General features: G+C 41.9%; 1 protein-coding gene across 1 annotated transcript; it reads left to right on the forward strand.

Annotated features, from left to right (window-relative positions):
* Positions 1-620: 620 nt before the first annotated feature.
* Positions 621-16,424, forward strand: COLEC10 (collectin subfamily member 10; the record flags this gene model as incomplete). Its single annotated transcript, XM_082297332.1, has 6 exons — positions 621-768; positions 10,717-10,788; positions 12,208-12,279; positions 14,325-14,378; positions 15,315-15,410; positions 16,033-16,424. 6 exons carry the CDS (start codon positions 621-623, stop codon positions 16,422-16,424), a joined length of 834 nt encoding a protein of 277 aa, XP_082153458.1.
* Positions 16,425-17,934: the final 1,510 nt, after the last annotated feature.

The raw sequence follows: 17,934 nt of genomic DNA on the forward strand, positions 1-17,934 counted from the left end.
AACACCCATGGATAATGTCAACTTTTCATTTGCTACTCTGGGGACTGTGGGTACCTGGCACCCAAAAGGTGAGATATAGCACCGGTGATTTCCAGCCACAGCGGACTGGCAGCTCATCTGTTGTCACTAACAGTCTCCTTGGAGGAAAGTCTTTATGGAAAAGTATCTCTACATGTTATATGCAGTCTGCATTACTCTTCCACCACAAAACTGGCCAAATGTATCCTATAACTAATTAGTACACACTTCGATACAATACTGAAGTCTTTTGTCCCTTGAGTAAGTGAAAAGCTGGGCATGAAGAATCAGAGGAGGAAAGAAATTACAAGAGAGATATTCCCATATGTTGGAGAAATTTTCCATGGCAAAAGCAGCTAAATATCTCACAGATAAGCGATAAATTGGAATAAACAGCTGTCAGTGTTAAATAAATATCCTGGATAATGTGCAGGACAGAAATAACTACAGCATCGTCAAACTCCTTTCTTCACTTTATTTAGCTGTTGTTGCATGTAGCTCCCAATCTTTCCACTGCTCCCGTTAGTGAAGCATTTATTTTTGAGTCAGCTGCATTTCTTAAGACTGTAACAACGAAAGGCATTTCCTGAGAAACTGCAAGGATGAGCAGCAAGAAAGAACAACAGCTAAGGAAATACAGGACCCTTATAGTGTTTTTTATCTTGCAAGTTCAGATCTTTGGTTTTGATGTTGATAATCGACCTACAACAGATGTCTGCTCAACACACACAATTTTACCTGGACCAAAAGGTGAGGAATTATCAGGTTGCTAATGCTGAGACAAGTGCTGATAAAGGCTGATTTTTTTTAAATAGAGACTTGGAGGGCTTGTGGCATAGGCTGGGCTTGAAAGATGTGAAATATTGTAGACTGTACAAACATCTAGTAAACTGTAACTGTAATGGGGGAAAATGAAGAAGCAAGGAGATTTAAATTTGCATTTCTTTAGTTTCAGGAATAGTGTCACATATTTTCATATAAGTTAGAGGTGTCTTTTTGCATCTTTCTCCAGCCACATAAATCTTCTCTTATTGCTTGTGCTCATCACACTGTGAATACAGCTAACAGATACAAACTGAGGGACTTGTCTAAAAGTAGGCACATATTACAAACTTAATGGTTAATGGTCTGCTTTGTGTCTACAGACAGGAAGAGATATGCAATATTTAAAATGATCAAACTGCCATTATTTCCAAATGTTTACTTGTACACACATCTCTGCTACATTCATCAGACCTCATCCAGTAGCTCTTGTTGAATTAAACAGGACCTTTCCTACAGATTTCAACAAGAACTAGATCAACTCTGACACATACAGGTCTTTTATCTTCAAAACACTTTGCAAATATCTGAAACCAAATTTTCTGCATGAACATACTTTTTCTGTAACACAACTAATGTCAATGAAATTGCCTGAAGAGTATCTTATTAGGTCCATGACATACAAATCTATCTTGCAGTGGCAGATCTAAAATATGTATTACACACCACGGCTATTGCAGTTTCAAACTATTGCTTTCTTTTTAGTAATTCATTGTATTTTTCTATAGGCTACAGACTGAGAGAAAAAAAAATGCAGCTGATTTAAATTTAAAGCAGGGAAAAGATTATCAAGTCAAGAGCTTGCTACAGACTCATTTGTTTTTATGATGGATTATTCAAATGCATGTTGCTTAAAGGACCATTTTTAATCAGGAAATTAATTTCTTTATGATTACAATCCAAGCTTAAACTTTTGCTGCCACAGCATAAATGCAGAGAAATGTAATGATCCCCAAGGGAGCTAGTGGGTGTTGATTTAGTTAGTATCTAAATAATGGCAGGCTGGAGAACACAGTTTGACAGAATTGTGTTTAACAAGTCATAGGCTAATGAGGGGGTCTTGTGACAACACAGGATAGCTGGGACTCCAGCTGGCTTCTGTGGTCTACCTTGTACAGGGAGCATTTGCAGGGTAGGTATTATGGTTCTTTCTAAATGTGGTACTGAGAAAGTCAGAATTTAGCCATTACCAGTCCTATTCCTCCCGCATGACATCAAGACACAAGATGAGACCAGCAGTTCATTGGCACAGCTCAAACTACTGCTTTAGGTCACCATTACCAAGATCTATGATTGGTAGAAGGGGTATTGAGTAAATCACCTCCAAATTACTGGCTCAAATCCACTGCAGGTCATCAAATACATTTTGGAGACTCTGTGATATGATCCTGTAGATTAATTTCAGTTCCTACCAGAGCTGAGCTCATCCATGACAGCTACGAGTAGCCCTTAATGGCACTGGTTGTTTTAACTGCTAGTCATCTGGGCAATTAAAGACTGAGCAGGCTGCGTGTATGAACTACCCTGTTACTTTTTAGGCAGGATGAAACATGCTTCCCTAGTATGCCAGAAGAAAGTCTGTCCTGCTGTCATTTTTCCCTTATCCATCTTTTGTCTATGGACTCAGAACACATGATCCCAAGCTTATAACCACATCCACAGGCAGCACTTTGCTGCTTAAGCTCTAACCTTAACAATGGACAAGCCTCTGACTTTTGCTGCTGTAGTTTTTATTCCCTGTGCTACATCTGTTGTGTCCCTTTGTCCACTGTTCTCATAAAAATGGGGTTTGACTCACCCTGAACAAGTTTCACCCCCTTACCTCCATCTGCTCAGCATCTCAGCTGTGGTAAAATATGGTGGTGCTCCCACAAGACAGAGGTGCTGATCTCACACATTACGTTGACCAGCTTTTTCTACCACCACAGGCTAGATTCCTGTTGTGGCAACTTTCTCCTTCCATGAGAACATGGAAGTGTCTAATGGGCCAAAGCAACCACAAGTGCAAGGAATTAAAATGTATTCAACAGCTGTAAGACTGCCTAGACTGTCCCACTTCACCTATCCCAGTGCAAGGCATAAATTGTCCTATAGGCTAGATCCAATCTGTGTGCTACACAGATGGACCCCGGTCCTGTGCAGCAGAGACACTGCTGTTTCCATCACACAGAACAGCAGACAGGAGAGCACAGAGGGAGAAGTGGGGGTGTTTGGAGAGTTCAGAATTTTTAACCCTTCATTGCCTGCACTATTGGAGGCTGCATGACTCAATCCCCTGGACATTCACAGTTGCTACAAGGAGCAAGCGCCCAACCTCTTCACATGCTCACCCCGAAAATCACCTGTTAAAGGGTTTTGAACATAGGCCACTTATACAAGCCACATGTAAGTTGTCCAAGTTACTTTGGCCAAGCCATATTCTTCCCCTTCAAAAACATCTCTTTGTTATGCTTATACCTGAGATGTCACAAGAGAAGTATGACATGAGCACTGAGATGAAAAAAAAAGGGTAATTCCAGGCTGATTATCAGAAGTCTTCAAACCGCCTGTGACAGTCCCACCAGCTCCCAGAAAGCATGAGGCAAAACCAGAGGCCATCATGTTTAACAGTAAGAGCTAGAAAATACTCTGGAAGACTGCAGTGTCCCAGGAAGAGGAGGAATGCAGTGAACATCCTGTCAGCCTTTGCAGGTTGTGCTGCAAGGACAGCAGCGGGTATGAGCTCCAGTGCTCAGTGTGATGAACCCGGCGGGTTCCAGCCCCACCTCTCGTGGCTCACGCAGTGCTTGGCAGGTGCTGCCATCCCCCCACAGCTGCTGGTTCCCCTCACTGGGGTGAGCAAATGAAACCTGAAGCTTGTTTGCAAAGAATTATGCAAAAAAATTTGCCAAACAGGCACTCCAGAAAAACGGAAAATTAAAAAAAAAATTTTAAGAAGAGAAAGGCAAAATCTGGCACCCTTCTCCATTTCCTTTTCTAGGCAACACTCAGGTCTCTTCTCAAAAAGAGGGGATTATTTTCAGTGAAAATAGCCCACTGCAATGGCTGTCTTGTATTGCCTTCCTGAAAAATGATTTGAGGTACACAGCCATTTGGCTTATATGGCAGTTAAAAACAGAAAGGTGTGAGGCATTTTCTAGGATTCTTATTGAAATACCCTAGGAACATGCCCCCACGTCCCCACCCCCCCCCCAAAAAAAAAAAAAAGAAAAGGTACAGATTTTCAGTGTTCATAACTAGCGATTTTTGATGTTTGACCCAAGATGTTAAGAACAACTTGGTCCTAGCTGGGCTGTTGTGGCACAGGAACTCTGAAAACTTACATCTTACATTAGGTAATGCTGATCCACGGCTGAGTAACTGGGGCAATAAAGACCATGTTCTGTACTTCATCGAATTCTTGGGTCCAAAGAGAATCAAGAGATCAAACATAAACAAAACAATGAATTTTCCAGAGCAGCCAGGTGCTTGGCCTAGCAAAAGTAGTCATGGCCCTATTGCTCACTTTTTACCCTTCCAAGCCTGGAAGCAAAGCAGGCTGGCTGTTGCTGCTGCTGGGAAAGGATGTGGGACTGTGGGCAGGCAGCAGGTAACACAGTGAGAGCAAAGGCACCAGCTGTTGGTTGTTGTCCTGGCAGCGTCAGGAGGATCAGGTTCTGCTCCCCTGGGCTCCGCCTTTGAGGGGTGTCCCAGCTCTGTTCTTTCTTCCAGCCTGCTCTCCCCTAGACTGCAAGCTCAGTTTTGTCTGATCTGCAAAGGAAATTTTAAGTGGGCTGCTGACATAGATGAGACAGGAGCTGACCTGCTCCGAGTAAATCAATAAGCAACAACATGAGGACTGAAATAAGCAGAGGAGGACCCAAAACTCTGACTCCTGAACTCCCATTAAATATGTGAGCAGGGGGAGGAGAAGACTAGAGCAGGGACTGGCAATGCAGAAGCTGATTTCACATGGATTCATGGGAGCTCAGCACTTCAGAAGACTGGCTCTAGATCTTGCTATCTGTCCCTGGTCCCTGATTCATTTCCTCTGAAATCCAGACACAAGAACTTAGAAGGTCTTGAATCAGATCCAGATTGAGAAACTGGAATGAGATGAAATCTGAAGAGCACCGGGAGTTTCCCATAGCAATTTAGATGTAAAATGTTTCCTTATCATTATTTCTGACAAACAATGCTTATAAACTCTGTGACATTGGCTGGTACCTCAAAATAGCATTTACTGTGGTCACCAGTATAGCTGTCCATCTCTCAGCTTTAATTGCACTTACACAGTTCCACTCCTGGAAAATCTCAAACTCTCTCAGAAACCAGATACGCTGCTATCCACATTGCCTTCCAAAAAAAGAAAATGCCTTACCACTCCTATAGCTGTTCAAATATGTAACTAAACTTCCCTCTTGTTTCATCTGAAGAGTCCTTTAATTTCAACACATAATTCTATTTATCATGGCTTTTAGAATTCCTCATTTTAGCACACAGTAAGTTTCTGGAGCTTATCAGCCTGAGCAACAAAGCATGTATGTGGGGACTTAAATACATAAATTCAAAAGATAGTGGGTCTGTGTTTCTTACCAATGGCAGTCTGATTCCTCACTGAAGCCACCATAATTCATGGGTCTCTGAGATCATGTCAGAATGGCAGGCAACAGGCTGGGAAAATCAAATCAGGCAGACCAAGTAAAAGGAGAATCAAGAATGATTGAAATTATTTCTGTGTTATTAAAGAAATAATGCATATTCCATTCATGCACAAAGGCTCAGGGTTTCAAATAATACAAGTCAGCAGAGGTTCACTGAACCTACTGAAGGCTTGGGTATGCCTCATGCAGTGCAGTAGGAGAGGATATTTCTAATCAAGTCAGTAGATATTTATAAGTAGAAAAGCAATCATAGAATTCTTTTTTCTTGACGATTCTTTCTATTTCACAAGGGAAGGGCTTGTACTGTCTAATTTCAACCTGGGTGAAGAACGATAACCTGTGTAAGAATGGTGCATATGTAGGAGCCCTGCACATTCCTGCAGGACACCTGGGAGAGTGTGGGTGCAGTTTCACTCTACAGCTGAACATACTACTCAACTCTCAGGTTTTCTAACAAAAAGGGAGACCAGACATCTTTTTCTTCCACTCTGACCATGTGGTCCCACCCTCACCTTGAGCTGGCTCACCTATTTCACAGAATCACAGAATATTCTGAGTTGGAAGGGACCCACAAAGATCACTGAATCCAACTCTTAGGTGAATGGCCCATCTGGGGCTGGAACCCACAAGCTCAGCGTGGTCAGCACCATGCTCTGACCCTGGGCTCTTCACTGAGCTGCTTCAGCTCACTTGCTAAAAATGTGTATCTACCTTATTGATATTCCTCTGTTTATGAAGCTGAATTTCTTCAAAACAGGGTCAAAAGAGTGCTCAACATCAGGCAGAGGGGAGGGAGGCATGCAGGGCAGTGCTGGGAACTGAAGGGAGAAGGAAGGACAGGGAAGGAAGCATCATGTCAGACAGGCAGCTGACGTCAAGAAATCCCATCCTCACTAGCCAAATACAGCATGAAAGCAAGAATGCACTCTGTTATGGGAAATTTGCAAAGGATCTAAAAGACACTGAAAGTGAAATTAGAGGAATTTTTGAGTCTTTCCATTGATGTAACTGTGACGCGCTCGTACATTGGAAATACAAACTGGGCTGTGTTTGCTTATTTCTTAAAGTCTGCAACTCCCTCTGGTGACAAGCCCTCTCTGTAGATACTGTGCATGCACAAGTGCTGCAAAGCTTCTCCATGCTCAGAGTCACTCTGTCTCCCAGGCTGCAGAGCCAATCCTGTGGCTATCTGTAAGGTTCTTCCAGGAGGGCAGGATTCAGTTGCTCCTGGAGGGTTCCCAAGGCTTTAGAATTATGCTCATCTCCTTATCCTCTTATAGTTTAATTCCCAGGACAGGCAGAAATCACCTGTGCTCTTCAAACTCAGCTTCTGGAGGTGGAGAGGGTTGCTCTAAGAACATGAAACATGGAGCTCAGCAGAACTGTGTCACACATGTAACAAATTCCATACGAAGCCTTTGTGGTAGGACATTGGCTATGCCTAGGAATGATAAATGCATCCAAGGCAAGCAGTGCAAAGCTGCTTGCCTTGCTTGACAATACCACCCATGTGGTATTCTCACCAAGATTAAACATCCTTCCCCCCTCACAGAAAATCAGTCATTAGGCCAAGGGCTTTTCAAGGACTTTTGAGCTGGTAGTGGGATTTTTTTCAATTTAGAGTACCTGATGTAGGAGAACAGCTGTGCTGTAGCCCAGTGTAAGTGATGCTTCTATCATTTGAAAGGGTGGGCAGGCCCTGGATTCTGGAGGTAGATACACCTGCAAAAGAGAGGATGAGAAAGCATTAACATTTCTGCAGTATTTTTGCTCAGGAGACAGGAACTGGAGCTGACCTGAGGCCATGGCTTGCCAGCACACCTGACAAAGTGGTCCCCAGGAGTCTCTTAGCATAGCTCCAAGTGTGCTGAGAGGTACTCATGCATAAGCCCAGCTCGGAGTCTTCTCCCAGTTTTAGCCTTCAGGCAGCCTGCAGGCATGCTCTCAGCCTGATGCAGGGCTGTCTCTGTAGATAAATGTGGGCTCCATAACTTCCGGGAATTACACCCTGGTTCTCCAAGAACCATGCTCAGCCCTTGATTACAAGACATGGAGAGTCACTAAACATATGTGAGCAATATCAGTGAACCTGAAAACATCCTCAATTCATGAATACAAACCAGATAAATTGCCCACAAAAGATTCAGCAGGGAAATCTAAGTCATTTGAAAGTCAGTAAATTCTTACAAATTAAATTCTTACCAAAGGTAACCTCTCAACATTGTGTTATGTAGTCAAACTCCAAAAAAGACAGAGCCCCTTTCAACTGCCTAAAAATCCTGCTGGTGGTTAGACCTTCAGCATTTTCCTGAGCTTGTTTATAGAAGGTCTGTGGTTCCCTCTTAACTACAATTAAAATTTTCTAATGGCTGCAAAATTCACTTACTTGTTATGGCTTCTGCTCTTCTGCCTCACAGTCCCAAGCTGGAAGAGTCTAGTAATTTACTGCTTCAGGTGTCCCTTTTAGCAATCTGGTATTTTATATCTGTGACACAGAACAAACAAATCAACCTGACGAAGTACTAATGAGGCTGAGAAATGGTCTTACTTCAGTTAATGACTCCGACTGCTTCTTCACCCATGCTTCAAATGCCCGTGACACCCTCACAACTGCAGTTTTAAGGTGACAATCTGCTAATTAGGTTAAAATTTAACCTCAGGCTGCCCCAAGTGCAAAGCAGCACAAAGGAGAGGTTAACCCCTAGGTATAGATAACTAGCATACGAGGTTAGGAATCAGAAAATTCATTTAGCACAAAGCACAGTACTACAAAACTACAGCCCAGAGTACTAGCAGGACAGATTTTTTTTCTGGAAGATTGAAAAAAAGGTGGCTAATGCAGTGGATGGCTTGTCCACATGAAGCCCCAGAGGAAAGGGAGGGATATTTATTGTAAACTAAAAATAAAGCTAACTCAACCCCTGCCCGAAACAGTCAGCCAACCTCTCACAGGCTCTCCTACCTGGTTGCAAATCATAGCGAGACCACAAGAGGGGAGCACAACCCAAGAGTTCACATTTCATGCCAAAATTTGAGATCACAACACACAGCAGCTAAAGGAGGACACAGGATGTACCATATCAGCAGGCAATGGGCTTAACCTAGTCTTAAATTAACAATAAAATTGTATCACTAACTAATACTGTTTGTTTCTACCCTTGTTTTGTAATGGCCTACTTATTCTCAGATGACATATGGGGAGAAAAGCAGGATAACCCTGTCTTACAGATAGACAAATTACTGTTCTTCCCATTTTCCTGGATATGAAAATTTAGACAAGAGTGTGACAGGCTCCTGATTTGATTTTCCCAGCCTGTTGCCCTGCCGTTCTGACATGATCTCAGAGATCTCTCAGAAACCAGATATGCTGCTATCCACATTGCCTTCCAAAAAACAAAATGCCTTACCACTTCCTATAGCTGTTCAAATCTGTAACTAAACTTCCCTCTTGTTTCATCTGAAGAGTCCTTTAATTTCAACACATAATTCTATTTATCATGGCTTTTAGAATTCCTCATTTTAGCACACAGTAAGTTTCTGGAGCTTATCAGCCTGAGCAACAAAGCATGTATGTGGGGACTTAAATACATAAATTCAAAAGATAGTGGGTCTGTATTTCTTACCAATGGCAGTCTGATTCCTCACTGAAGCCACCATAATTCATGGGTCTCTGAGACCAATGTAATGATCAGTCTTAAAGCAACCATGGGAAGGAAGGTACTTGCTCCCAAGTACATTAAAAAAATCATTGAGCTCTTTGCCACTTGATATTTATTATAAGGGCCAAAAATATAAATAGGTTTAAAAAGCACAAGGCTAATTAGTGGAGGGAAGAATCACTAGCAGCTGTTCATGAGGGGAGGGGATGCAGTGCTTGGCTCAGGTAAGCCCTTTAACCATTCCTGTGAGAGGTTGGAAGTGACAGCCTGGGTCATAGTCACCCTCAGTACAGCCAGTTCCCTGAACGCCTTCTGCCAGGGCTGGAGGCACCATCCTTGGTGAGACAGGTTCTTGGTCTTGTCACATACTGCTGTTCTGTCCTTAACTCTCTGGCTGACATCCAGACAGACTTCCCTCCCTTGGCTGTCCATATACCGAACCACAGCCTCTTCTCCCCTTCTGGGCAGCAGGCACAGACACAACTGGCTGCCACTACCAGGTGAGATCCTGGCTGAGCCAAGAGACTGTGGCACTGCTTCCCACTGCACGGCAAGGCTCACTGCCGACATGGGAAGGGAGCAACGAGAGAGAGAGGCTCTGGAAGGCTGCCTATGTTCAATGATGGTCATTTGGTGCAGGCAAGTTGTCTCCTCCCCATCTCTGCCCACCTCTGCCAGGGGGAAAAAAAATTATTCTTAGGATTTGACTCCAAACTAAGAAGATGAGAAAAATCAGCTTTAGTTGTGCCTCCTATTTCCTGCATAATGCAAAGACACATTGTATGCTATTTATGGCAGGAAGTAAGATTTCTTTCTGAATAATTGCTGCCTTGCACCTTTAGAATGTAAGCTGCCCAGGGAGAGAGTAAAAGTGTTTATACAGAACTATACAGAAACGTGTGTAATAGGGTCTTGATCTCATTTAGAGAAATCTCTGCACTACTACAATAAATGCAATGATTTTGCCTCTTACAGATGCTCTGGGTGTGACCTTTTCAAAATAAAGCACTGGAGTAATTGCAAAACAAGTTTCTTGTATCAACACACAAATGCCATCTGTCAAAAATGAAGGCAAGAATTGTGTCATATCAAGTGCCAAGGTCTATGTCAAGATCTATTTCAACATATTTACATTCCTCTCATTCCAAATGCATCTGCATACCCTGAACACAGAGTCACTAGGAATGGAATCACTGGGAACAATTAACTAGGAACCTGTTTCCTCCCTTGGCAGTTTGCCCATGTGCACAAGTTTCCCAATACCAAAAGATGGGCTTATTTATCTGCTTTATAGCTAATAACACTTAAAGTGTAGTAGTAGAAATTGGTGTTGTATAATTCTCATGTTGTAACAGCCTCTCTGAAAGGGAAAGTTTTTAGCTTTTCCTAATGATGGTCAGATTCCTCATCTCTTCTCAGGAAATTTATCCCATGGCTACTGTGCCTTCAATGTGAAATAAAAAGAAAAATGTAGGAAAAAAACCCCCTGTGAAATTTACTTTCTGAGTGTGTATGGTTGTACTTACTGCACTGAGAGAAATGTACCATGATGTTTTCTTTCTGTTTTTTGGAAGGGGATGAAGGTGAAAAGGGAGACAGAGGAGAAGTAGGCAAACAAGGAAAGGTTGGACCAAAAGGACCTACAGGTATTTATGATGGTTTTATGTTGGTTTGTTGACTATTACTGGTATATACCATTATATTGTCCATATCATTATACACAACTGTACTGATTCATATGATTGGTGATGTTTAATGCTTTTCATTCCTGTTGCACCAGTGGATTTCACAATCCTGTCAAACATTAATTGGTGAACATAACAATATTTAGAGAGCTCAGTTCAATTCCTACTGATACTTAAGACAAATATATATGGCTGTCATGCGTGTGATTCAGAAAACCCATATCATATATATAATCAGAAAGATTACTCTTACTGAAATTAGCCTTTAGTTGAAACTGAATTTTGAGCATTATTGCCTAGCAATACATCAGGATGCTCAATAAAATTTGGTTTCAGCTGTCTGTATTCTGCAGAAAAGCAAACAAAGCCATACACAAAAAAAAAAAGTTCCTCTGATCAAACAGCATCCAAGATGAGAACAAGGAGTGGCAGATATTTCAGGACTTGGCTCAGTTAAACATATCCCATATCCACAGTGTGACCTGGGCAGATCATTTGGAGGCACCAGATGTGACGGTGTCAGCCTCGTTTGCATACTCTAATTCAAAAGCTTCATTTATCTTAAGAGTTTAATGATAATGCATATCCAAGATCTTTCTTCCTTGACTGTGGTTTAAGACTAATCAGGAAATTTTTTACTTTCATAGAAACTTTAAAATCACTCTGTTATTATTGTCATAATAAAAAAACTTTTTCGATTTTTAAATGCATTCTTACGATTTTGCTTCTTACCTTAAAATGATCATCAGATAAGATACAAGGAATTCAGGGAATCAACCATTTACAAAGCATGTTATTGATGTTAAATTCATTTTGCAAACTGAGATTCCCTAGATTGGCCTGTCATCATTAGACAGCTATTTTAGAACTTAAACTATTTATTAATCAGTTAAAAAGGACATCTGTTATTTTGGTGCTCTGAAGACTGGGAAAACAGATACAGCAAAATTAGTAGCTCCCTACTTACAGTCCTGCTATGAGAAGGACTCCCAGCAAAGCTGCAAGGACTTTACCTCAAGGAAGAAGGAAAGCATTTTCCCTGGGGCAGAGAAAAATAAAAACTGTCAGCCTGGTTTGACTGTGAAGTAAATCACTAGCAGTTTTAGTTTCTATTTTCTGTGAGACAATATGATGTTTCTGGGCATTTGAACAGGCAGTTCTATTAAGGTTCCTTGCAATGTCCTACAGTCGTACCCTACAGCAGCAGAGATCTGTGCTGTACTCCTCCAAATATCCTCAAGGCTGTGCTCACTTGACTTTGCCACACAAGCAGACTGGCCCCACTCAGGAAAAACAGCAGCAGTAGAGACCTAAACCATGCCTCAGAAAAGAAATTACAGCAACCATCCATACTCATTTCCTCTTCCTTTCTTCTCTTAGGAAACAAAGGACCAGTGGGTGATGTTGGTGACCAGGGAATGCTTGGTAAAATTGGTCCAATTGGTGGAAAGGGTAAGCTCTGGTCTGGGAATTTTCTTGGGTTTTTTTCCCTCAAGGTAAATATGTGCTTTGTGAGAGTTCCAGATATGGAGTAATATTAGATAATGGTATGACCAATGCTCTCCAAATAAAGTTACGCATAAAGATTGGTGATGAGAGCTAACTGAAGTATCCTGGTTTTCTACATGCAATATATCCAACTTATTTGGCTAAAATAATTTGTTTTATGAGTTAAGACATCAGTCCTCTTTGATGGATCTAGTTGAAGATGTTTCTGCTCATTGCAGGGGGGTTGGACTAGATGACCTTCAAAGGTCCCTTCCACCCCAAACTATTCTATGATTCTGTGGTAAAAGAGGAAGGGAGAAATCCAGTTCCTGTGAAGTAAATCCTCTGAACACTCTAAGAGACAAATTTGTGCCTCTGATTTGGACACTGAAGGCCTAAGTCAAAGTCCTGCTGCTGCTGCTGAGGATGTCACACCCTGTTACCTGCACTACTGTGGGTCACGTGAACAAGCAATACACAGGCCATCCTGGTAAGGAAGGAATTCAGTTTTAAGAAGGCACTCACATGAGCAGGGATGGCAACTACTTGCAAATCAAGGTACACTCCAAATCTGCCTGGACAATAATTTATCAAATTGTGCTCTACTGATCTTGAGAAGAAGCTCAGGCATTCTTTTCTGATGTTCCTAAAGAGCTACTTAAGAAGGAATCTTACTTCTGCCACAAGGAGACCTGCCTTGAAAGCTGATAAGGGACACCACCATTCCCAGGGGAGCTCTGTGGTCTCTAACCAGCACAGCACCCTGGGTATGCTGGGGAGTGGGTGGAACAGTCTCTCTGGGGAGCTTCTCAAACCAATGTTCTTAATAAACCTTTCATGGCCTCTAGCCGGCCTCAGTATCAGACAAGAAGAAAAGATTTTGACCTGATGGATTAATTTTCACAAGTACCTAGACAACTGAAAAATCAGTTATTTCCTAAGATGTCTTCAATCCCCAAAGGAGACAAAATTTGAGAATCTCACAAGTTGCTTTCCTTTATCTGAAAGGAAACCAATGTTCTGAACCTTTAAATCAAGCTCTTTTTTAGTCTGAATGCACAATTTATTGTTCCCTTACAGTTTTTTCTCATTTTCTTTATTTGCTGGAGCAAAGGTCACTAAGTCACTGTTTAAATCTATCATTAAACATTCGAGTTCTTAATGAAACAACCCTGAAATTCCAGCTTGCAAGTGTGCAGTGTCAAGCACTGCCAATTAAAATGACAGCCAACATCTAAATTCTTTAAAAAGCCACAACCATGTAAAGTAAAAAGTGTATCAAAACATGACCATCAATAAGGAAGACCAAGTATTAGCATTTTTGGCTTCTGAAGGTTCAGTTCATAAAAGAAGGACACGAATTTCAGATAAAGTCCATCTGTTCCTGACCCGAATTACTGCTGAGATTTTTTAAAGAGCTAGTCACCTCCAGTTATACAGTAGCAGAGCACTTGGAAAAGTATTTCTATCACTTTTATAATTTACAAAAGAAGGGGAGGGCAGCTGGATGAAAATAAATCTCATTTCCATAAACTGAAATGAAATGCTGCTCCTTAATGACCTCCCTCCATGCAGGTGCCACACACAATCTCTTGCACACAGGAATTCAGCGGCACATCTGGTGCCTCATCCCACCATGGAGCTACTGAACCTGGGGAAGGGCTCTGTCCTGCAGCTCCTGAGAGAACCCAGATCTCACCTTGTCAAGATTTCTTGAGTGCTTTCAGCCTCTCAGGATCATTTTTTCAGTTTATATTTAAAGTAAGTGGTACCAGGAACCAGCAGCACACAAGATGCCTGTGTTATCAGTGAGTTAGCTATTAAAGGGTTCTCATTTCCATGCACCAGAATTAATCGTGGTTTGTTTAACTTGGCACATCTTCCAGTACATCTATCAGGGCTTCCTATCAAAAGCACACTGTTAATCTATTATTAAACAGGTTTTTGAATACGCTTCCCTGACAGGTGCACTGTCTGAGATCTGAGAATTTATTTTCTTCTTTATTCAGGTGACAAAGGAGCCAAAGGCTTATCAGGAGTTTCAGGAAAAAAAGGAAAAGCAGGTATGCTATGGATCCTTCTGTGCAGAATGGCCAAGTCTGCTAGATCTTTGATTTCAGGATTGGTCTGTATTGAATTCCATGAAATTTTGAGGCCCATGGAAAAACTCAAGAATATATGAAATGTAAAGAAGAGACTGAAAATGTTCTGTCGAACAAAATGAAGGGTAGTGTAGAGATATGACTGATTTCTATGAATACACCAGCAGACACAAAATACAAAGTCACCCAAATTCAGGGGCAATGTTTGATATCATAAAAACTAACACACAGGCCAGCAGTATGCATTTATACTGGATACTAGAAGAAAGTTTCTTAATATCAAAGGAATTAAGCCCTTTAACAGTTTCCTGGAGCATAGGAATGAAAAAAGTAAGCGATTTAAAATAGAACATAATCTGTTGTCAAATTAATGCAATGCATTTGCTTACAGGAGGAGAATTTGACTCTGATGAACTAGAAAGTCATTCTCAGTCCTAGTAACCCTGAATGGTTACCCACATTGAACTTACACTTGTGTTTATTTTTAAGAGATTTCATATAAGATGACCATTTGGTTCTTAATGGGAAACCATCAGCAACTTACTTTCTTTCTGGGAACAGAAGAAGAAACAAAACCTCTACCAAGCCAAATTCCAGTTTCCAAAAAAACCCAAACCCAACCAAACCAACTGAGTTTCAGTGCTTAAAAGCTATTGATTATTTGGGTTGGTATTAACTTGCTCAAGCCAGTTAGCAAGGGGATGGTACAAAGTGTACAGAACCAAAACATTAAACACTTTGTTCAACAGAAGTATAGCCATTGGGGTAAGGACTGGCTCTCCATAAGCGGAGCCCAGGTCTTCAGAAGCTTTGGAAATGAGCTACAGGTGACTCTCTATGCACACACACACAAATGCTTCTAAGCAGATAAATCCTCTGTCCCTTGTATTGCATCAGGCACGGTCTGTGACTGTGGAAGATACCGCAGATTTGTTGGACAACTGAACATCAATGTTGCTCGTCTTAACACATCCATCAAGTTTGTGAAGAATGGTAAGGATCCCTGTGTATTTGACGGGATTTATTTCACTCCAATCACAGATATCATTGCTATTCTTCTATCATTGTTGCTCTATGGCAGCATCCACAGATGACCTAGAGGGAGGGTCCTCTGTTTTAGGCACTCTGAAAACCTACAAAGGTCTTGTCTTAGCAGTCACATTCATTTTCTCCTACATGGAAAGGGCCTGAAAAGCTATCTATACCCCTGTGTTTCTATCCCTGGGCACTCTTTCACAATCTATATTCAAATACATACAAAGCCATGGGAGTGATCCAGAGTTAGACATTGCCATTTGACCATTTAGCATGCCTTAGTACTAGAATTTGATTAGTACTAGAGATCCAGGAAATAAAACTGAAGTGTCACAGGAGACGTGCCAATCAGGACTGAACAGTTCTTGTCCTAATGTGGGCAAAGTACTTGATAATCTCACTAGTCATATCAATCTCTGATCATGTCCTCATCATTCATCATAAATACAGTGGTGGGAATACTTTTCCTCCTTCCCTTCTATTAATTCTAATGTAAAAGTCATCTCATTGTCATGTTGGAATAGAATAACCTTCAGCATCTGTTGACATGCGATTAAGCAATTTTTCTTCTCCTTTAAAGTTATAGCAGGTATCAGGGAGACAGATGAGAAATTCTATTACATTGTGAAAGAAGAGAAGAATTTCAGAGAAGCCTTGATCCACTGCAGGGACAGAGGAGGATCACTGGCCATGCCTAAAGATGAGGCAACCAATGCCTTGATTGCTGACTACATCTCCAGCAGTGGCCTGTTCCGAGCTTTCATTGGGCTGAATGACATTGAAAGAGAAGGACAGTTCATGTATGCAGACAACAGCCCACTGCAGAACTACAGTAACTGGAAGAAAGGGGAGCCTCACGACCCAGCTGGTCACGAGGACTGTGTGGAAATGCTCAGCACAGGAGAGTGGAACGACTCCGAGTGCCAAGTCACCATCTACTTTGTCTGTGAATTCCTCAAGAAGAGGAAATAAAAGTGCCAGAGAATGTGCCTGGCACCTGCTGTACATACAATAACCATCCTCGTTCATTTACTTTAGGAAAGCAAATCAGGGATAGGAAACCAGAGATAGGGCTCAATCCAGCCCTCACATCACTGGGCTCAGCAAGAGTAACTACTGTTTAGTCATCAGTGACCACAAAGTCAGCACAGGTCCACAGGGGGCATCCAGCCAGCTGTGAATTTTTATTTCGTTTCTACATGCATTTTAGGGTGAGCATTTCTATGTGTAATTTAGGGGTAAATTTAGAGCATGCAGAGGTGAACATAATTTCACCAGTTCCAGAAATAGTAAGATCATTGGTATATGAAGTACTGATGTGACTTGCACAGTCCACAAATGGAAAGAGCATGACCTTCATTAATCTCTGATACCTGCACAGGGGGTCCCAGTAATTTCCGTAATGACTTGAGAGCTGGGAGAAAAGATTTTCAGGATCTCTTGAAAAAATCCTTTTTTTGTTAGAATCATAATTTGAGGTGGAAAGGATCTCGAGGTCATTTTGTTAAATCTTGCATGCAAAGTAGGACCAACTTCAAACTTAGAAGTTTTTATAGTCTCCTTAATTTGACTGTGCAATTATATTGCCTGATAGGCATTTATCTGGTTTTCTGTAAAGCCTTTGACATGGTCCCCTATAATAACATTCTCTTTAAATTGGAGAGATGGATTCAATGGGTGGACTGTTAGGCGGATATGGAATTGATTAGATGTTCAAACCCAGAGGGTGTTGGTCAATGGCTCAGAGTCCCAGTGGACATCAGTGACCAGAGATATCCCTCAGGGATCTGTACTGGGACCAGTGCTATTTAATATCTTCATTAATGACATAGACAAAGCTATCAAGTGCACCCTCAGCATATTCGCAGATGGCACCAAACTGGGTGGTACAGTTGACACACCTGAAGGACGGGATGCCATCCAGAGGGACCAGGCTCAAGAAGTGGCCCATGGGAACCACATGAGGTTTAACAAGACCAAGTGCAAGGTGCTGCACTTGAGTTCGGGCAACCCCCGGTATCAGTCCAGGTGAGGGATGAACAGATCAAGAGCAGTCCTGTTGAGAAGGACTGTTGCTGCCTGTTGGGAGCTTCCCTTCCCCCTCCCCAAGACAAGCCAGGATTTGCCTCTGCCATGTGTTCTGAACTCCTTTGTTCCAAGCACGGGCAAAACCAAATGTAACTCAAACTCTTCAGCAGTGTCTGATTGGCCGCTCACCCCGGGTCCGTCCCCAGTCCTCCCCTTTCCCCTTCTCCGAATAAAAGAAGGGCCCAAGAGGGGGCCGCCCTCTTTGGCTTTGCAATCCTTCTGCGAATGTCTGTGTGTTTCTGTTTCTGTTTGAAAGCTTCTAATTGCAGGAATCAGGCAAGCTGAAGACTGTATTTCTCCCTCTTTGCTTCCACTGGTGGTATCAGCTTTGCAGCTATTATTTGCTGCTTTTAGAGCTACTGAAATGCTGGATTGCCCATGTTACCTCTCTAGG

The sequence above is a fragment of the Coloeus monedula genome, assembly GCF_965178545.1.
Source record: "Coloeus monedula genome assembly, chromosome: 1".
Taxonomy (NCBI): Eukaryota; Metazoa; Chordata; class Aves; order Passeriformes; family Corvidae; genus Coloeus; species Coloeus monedula.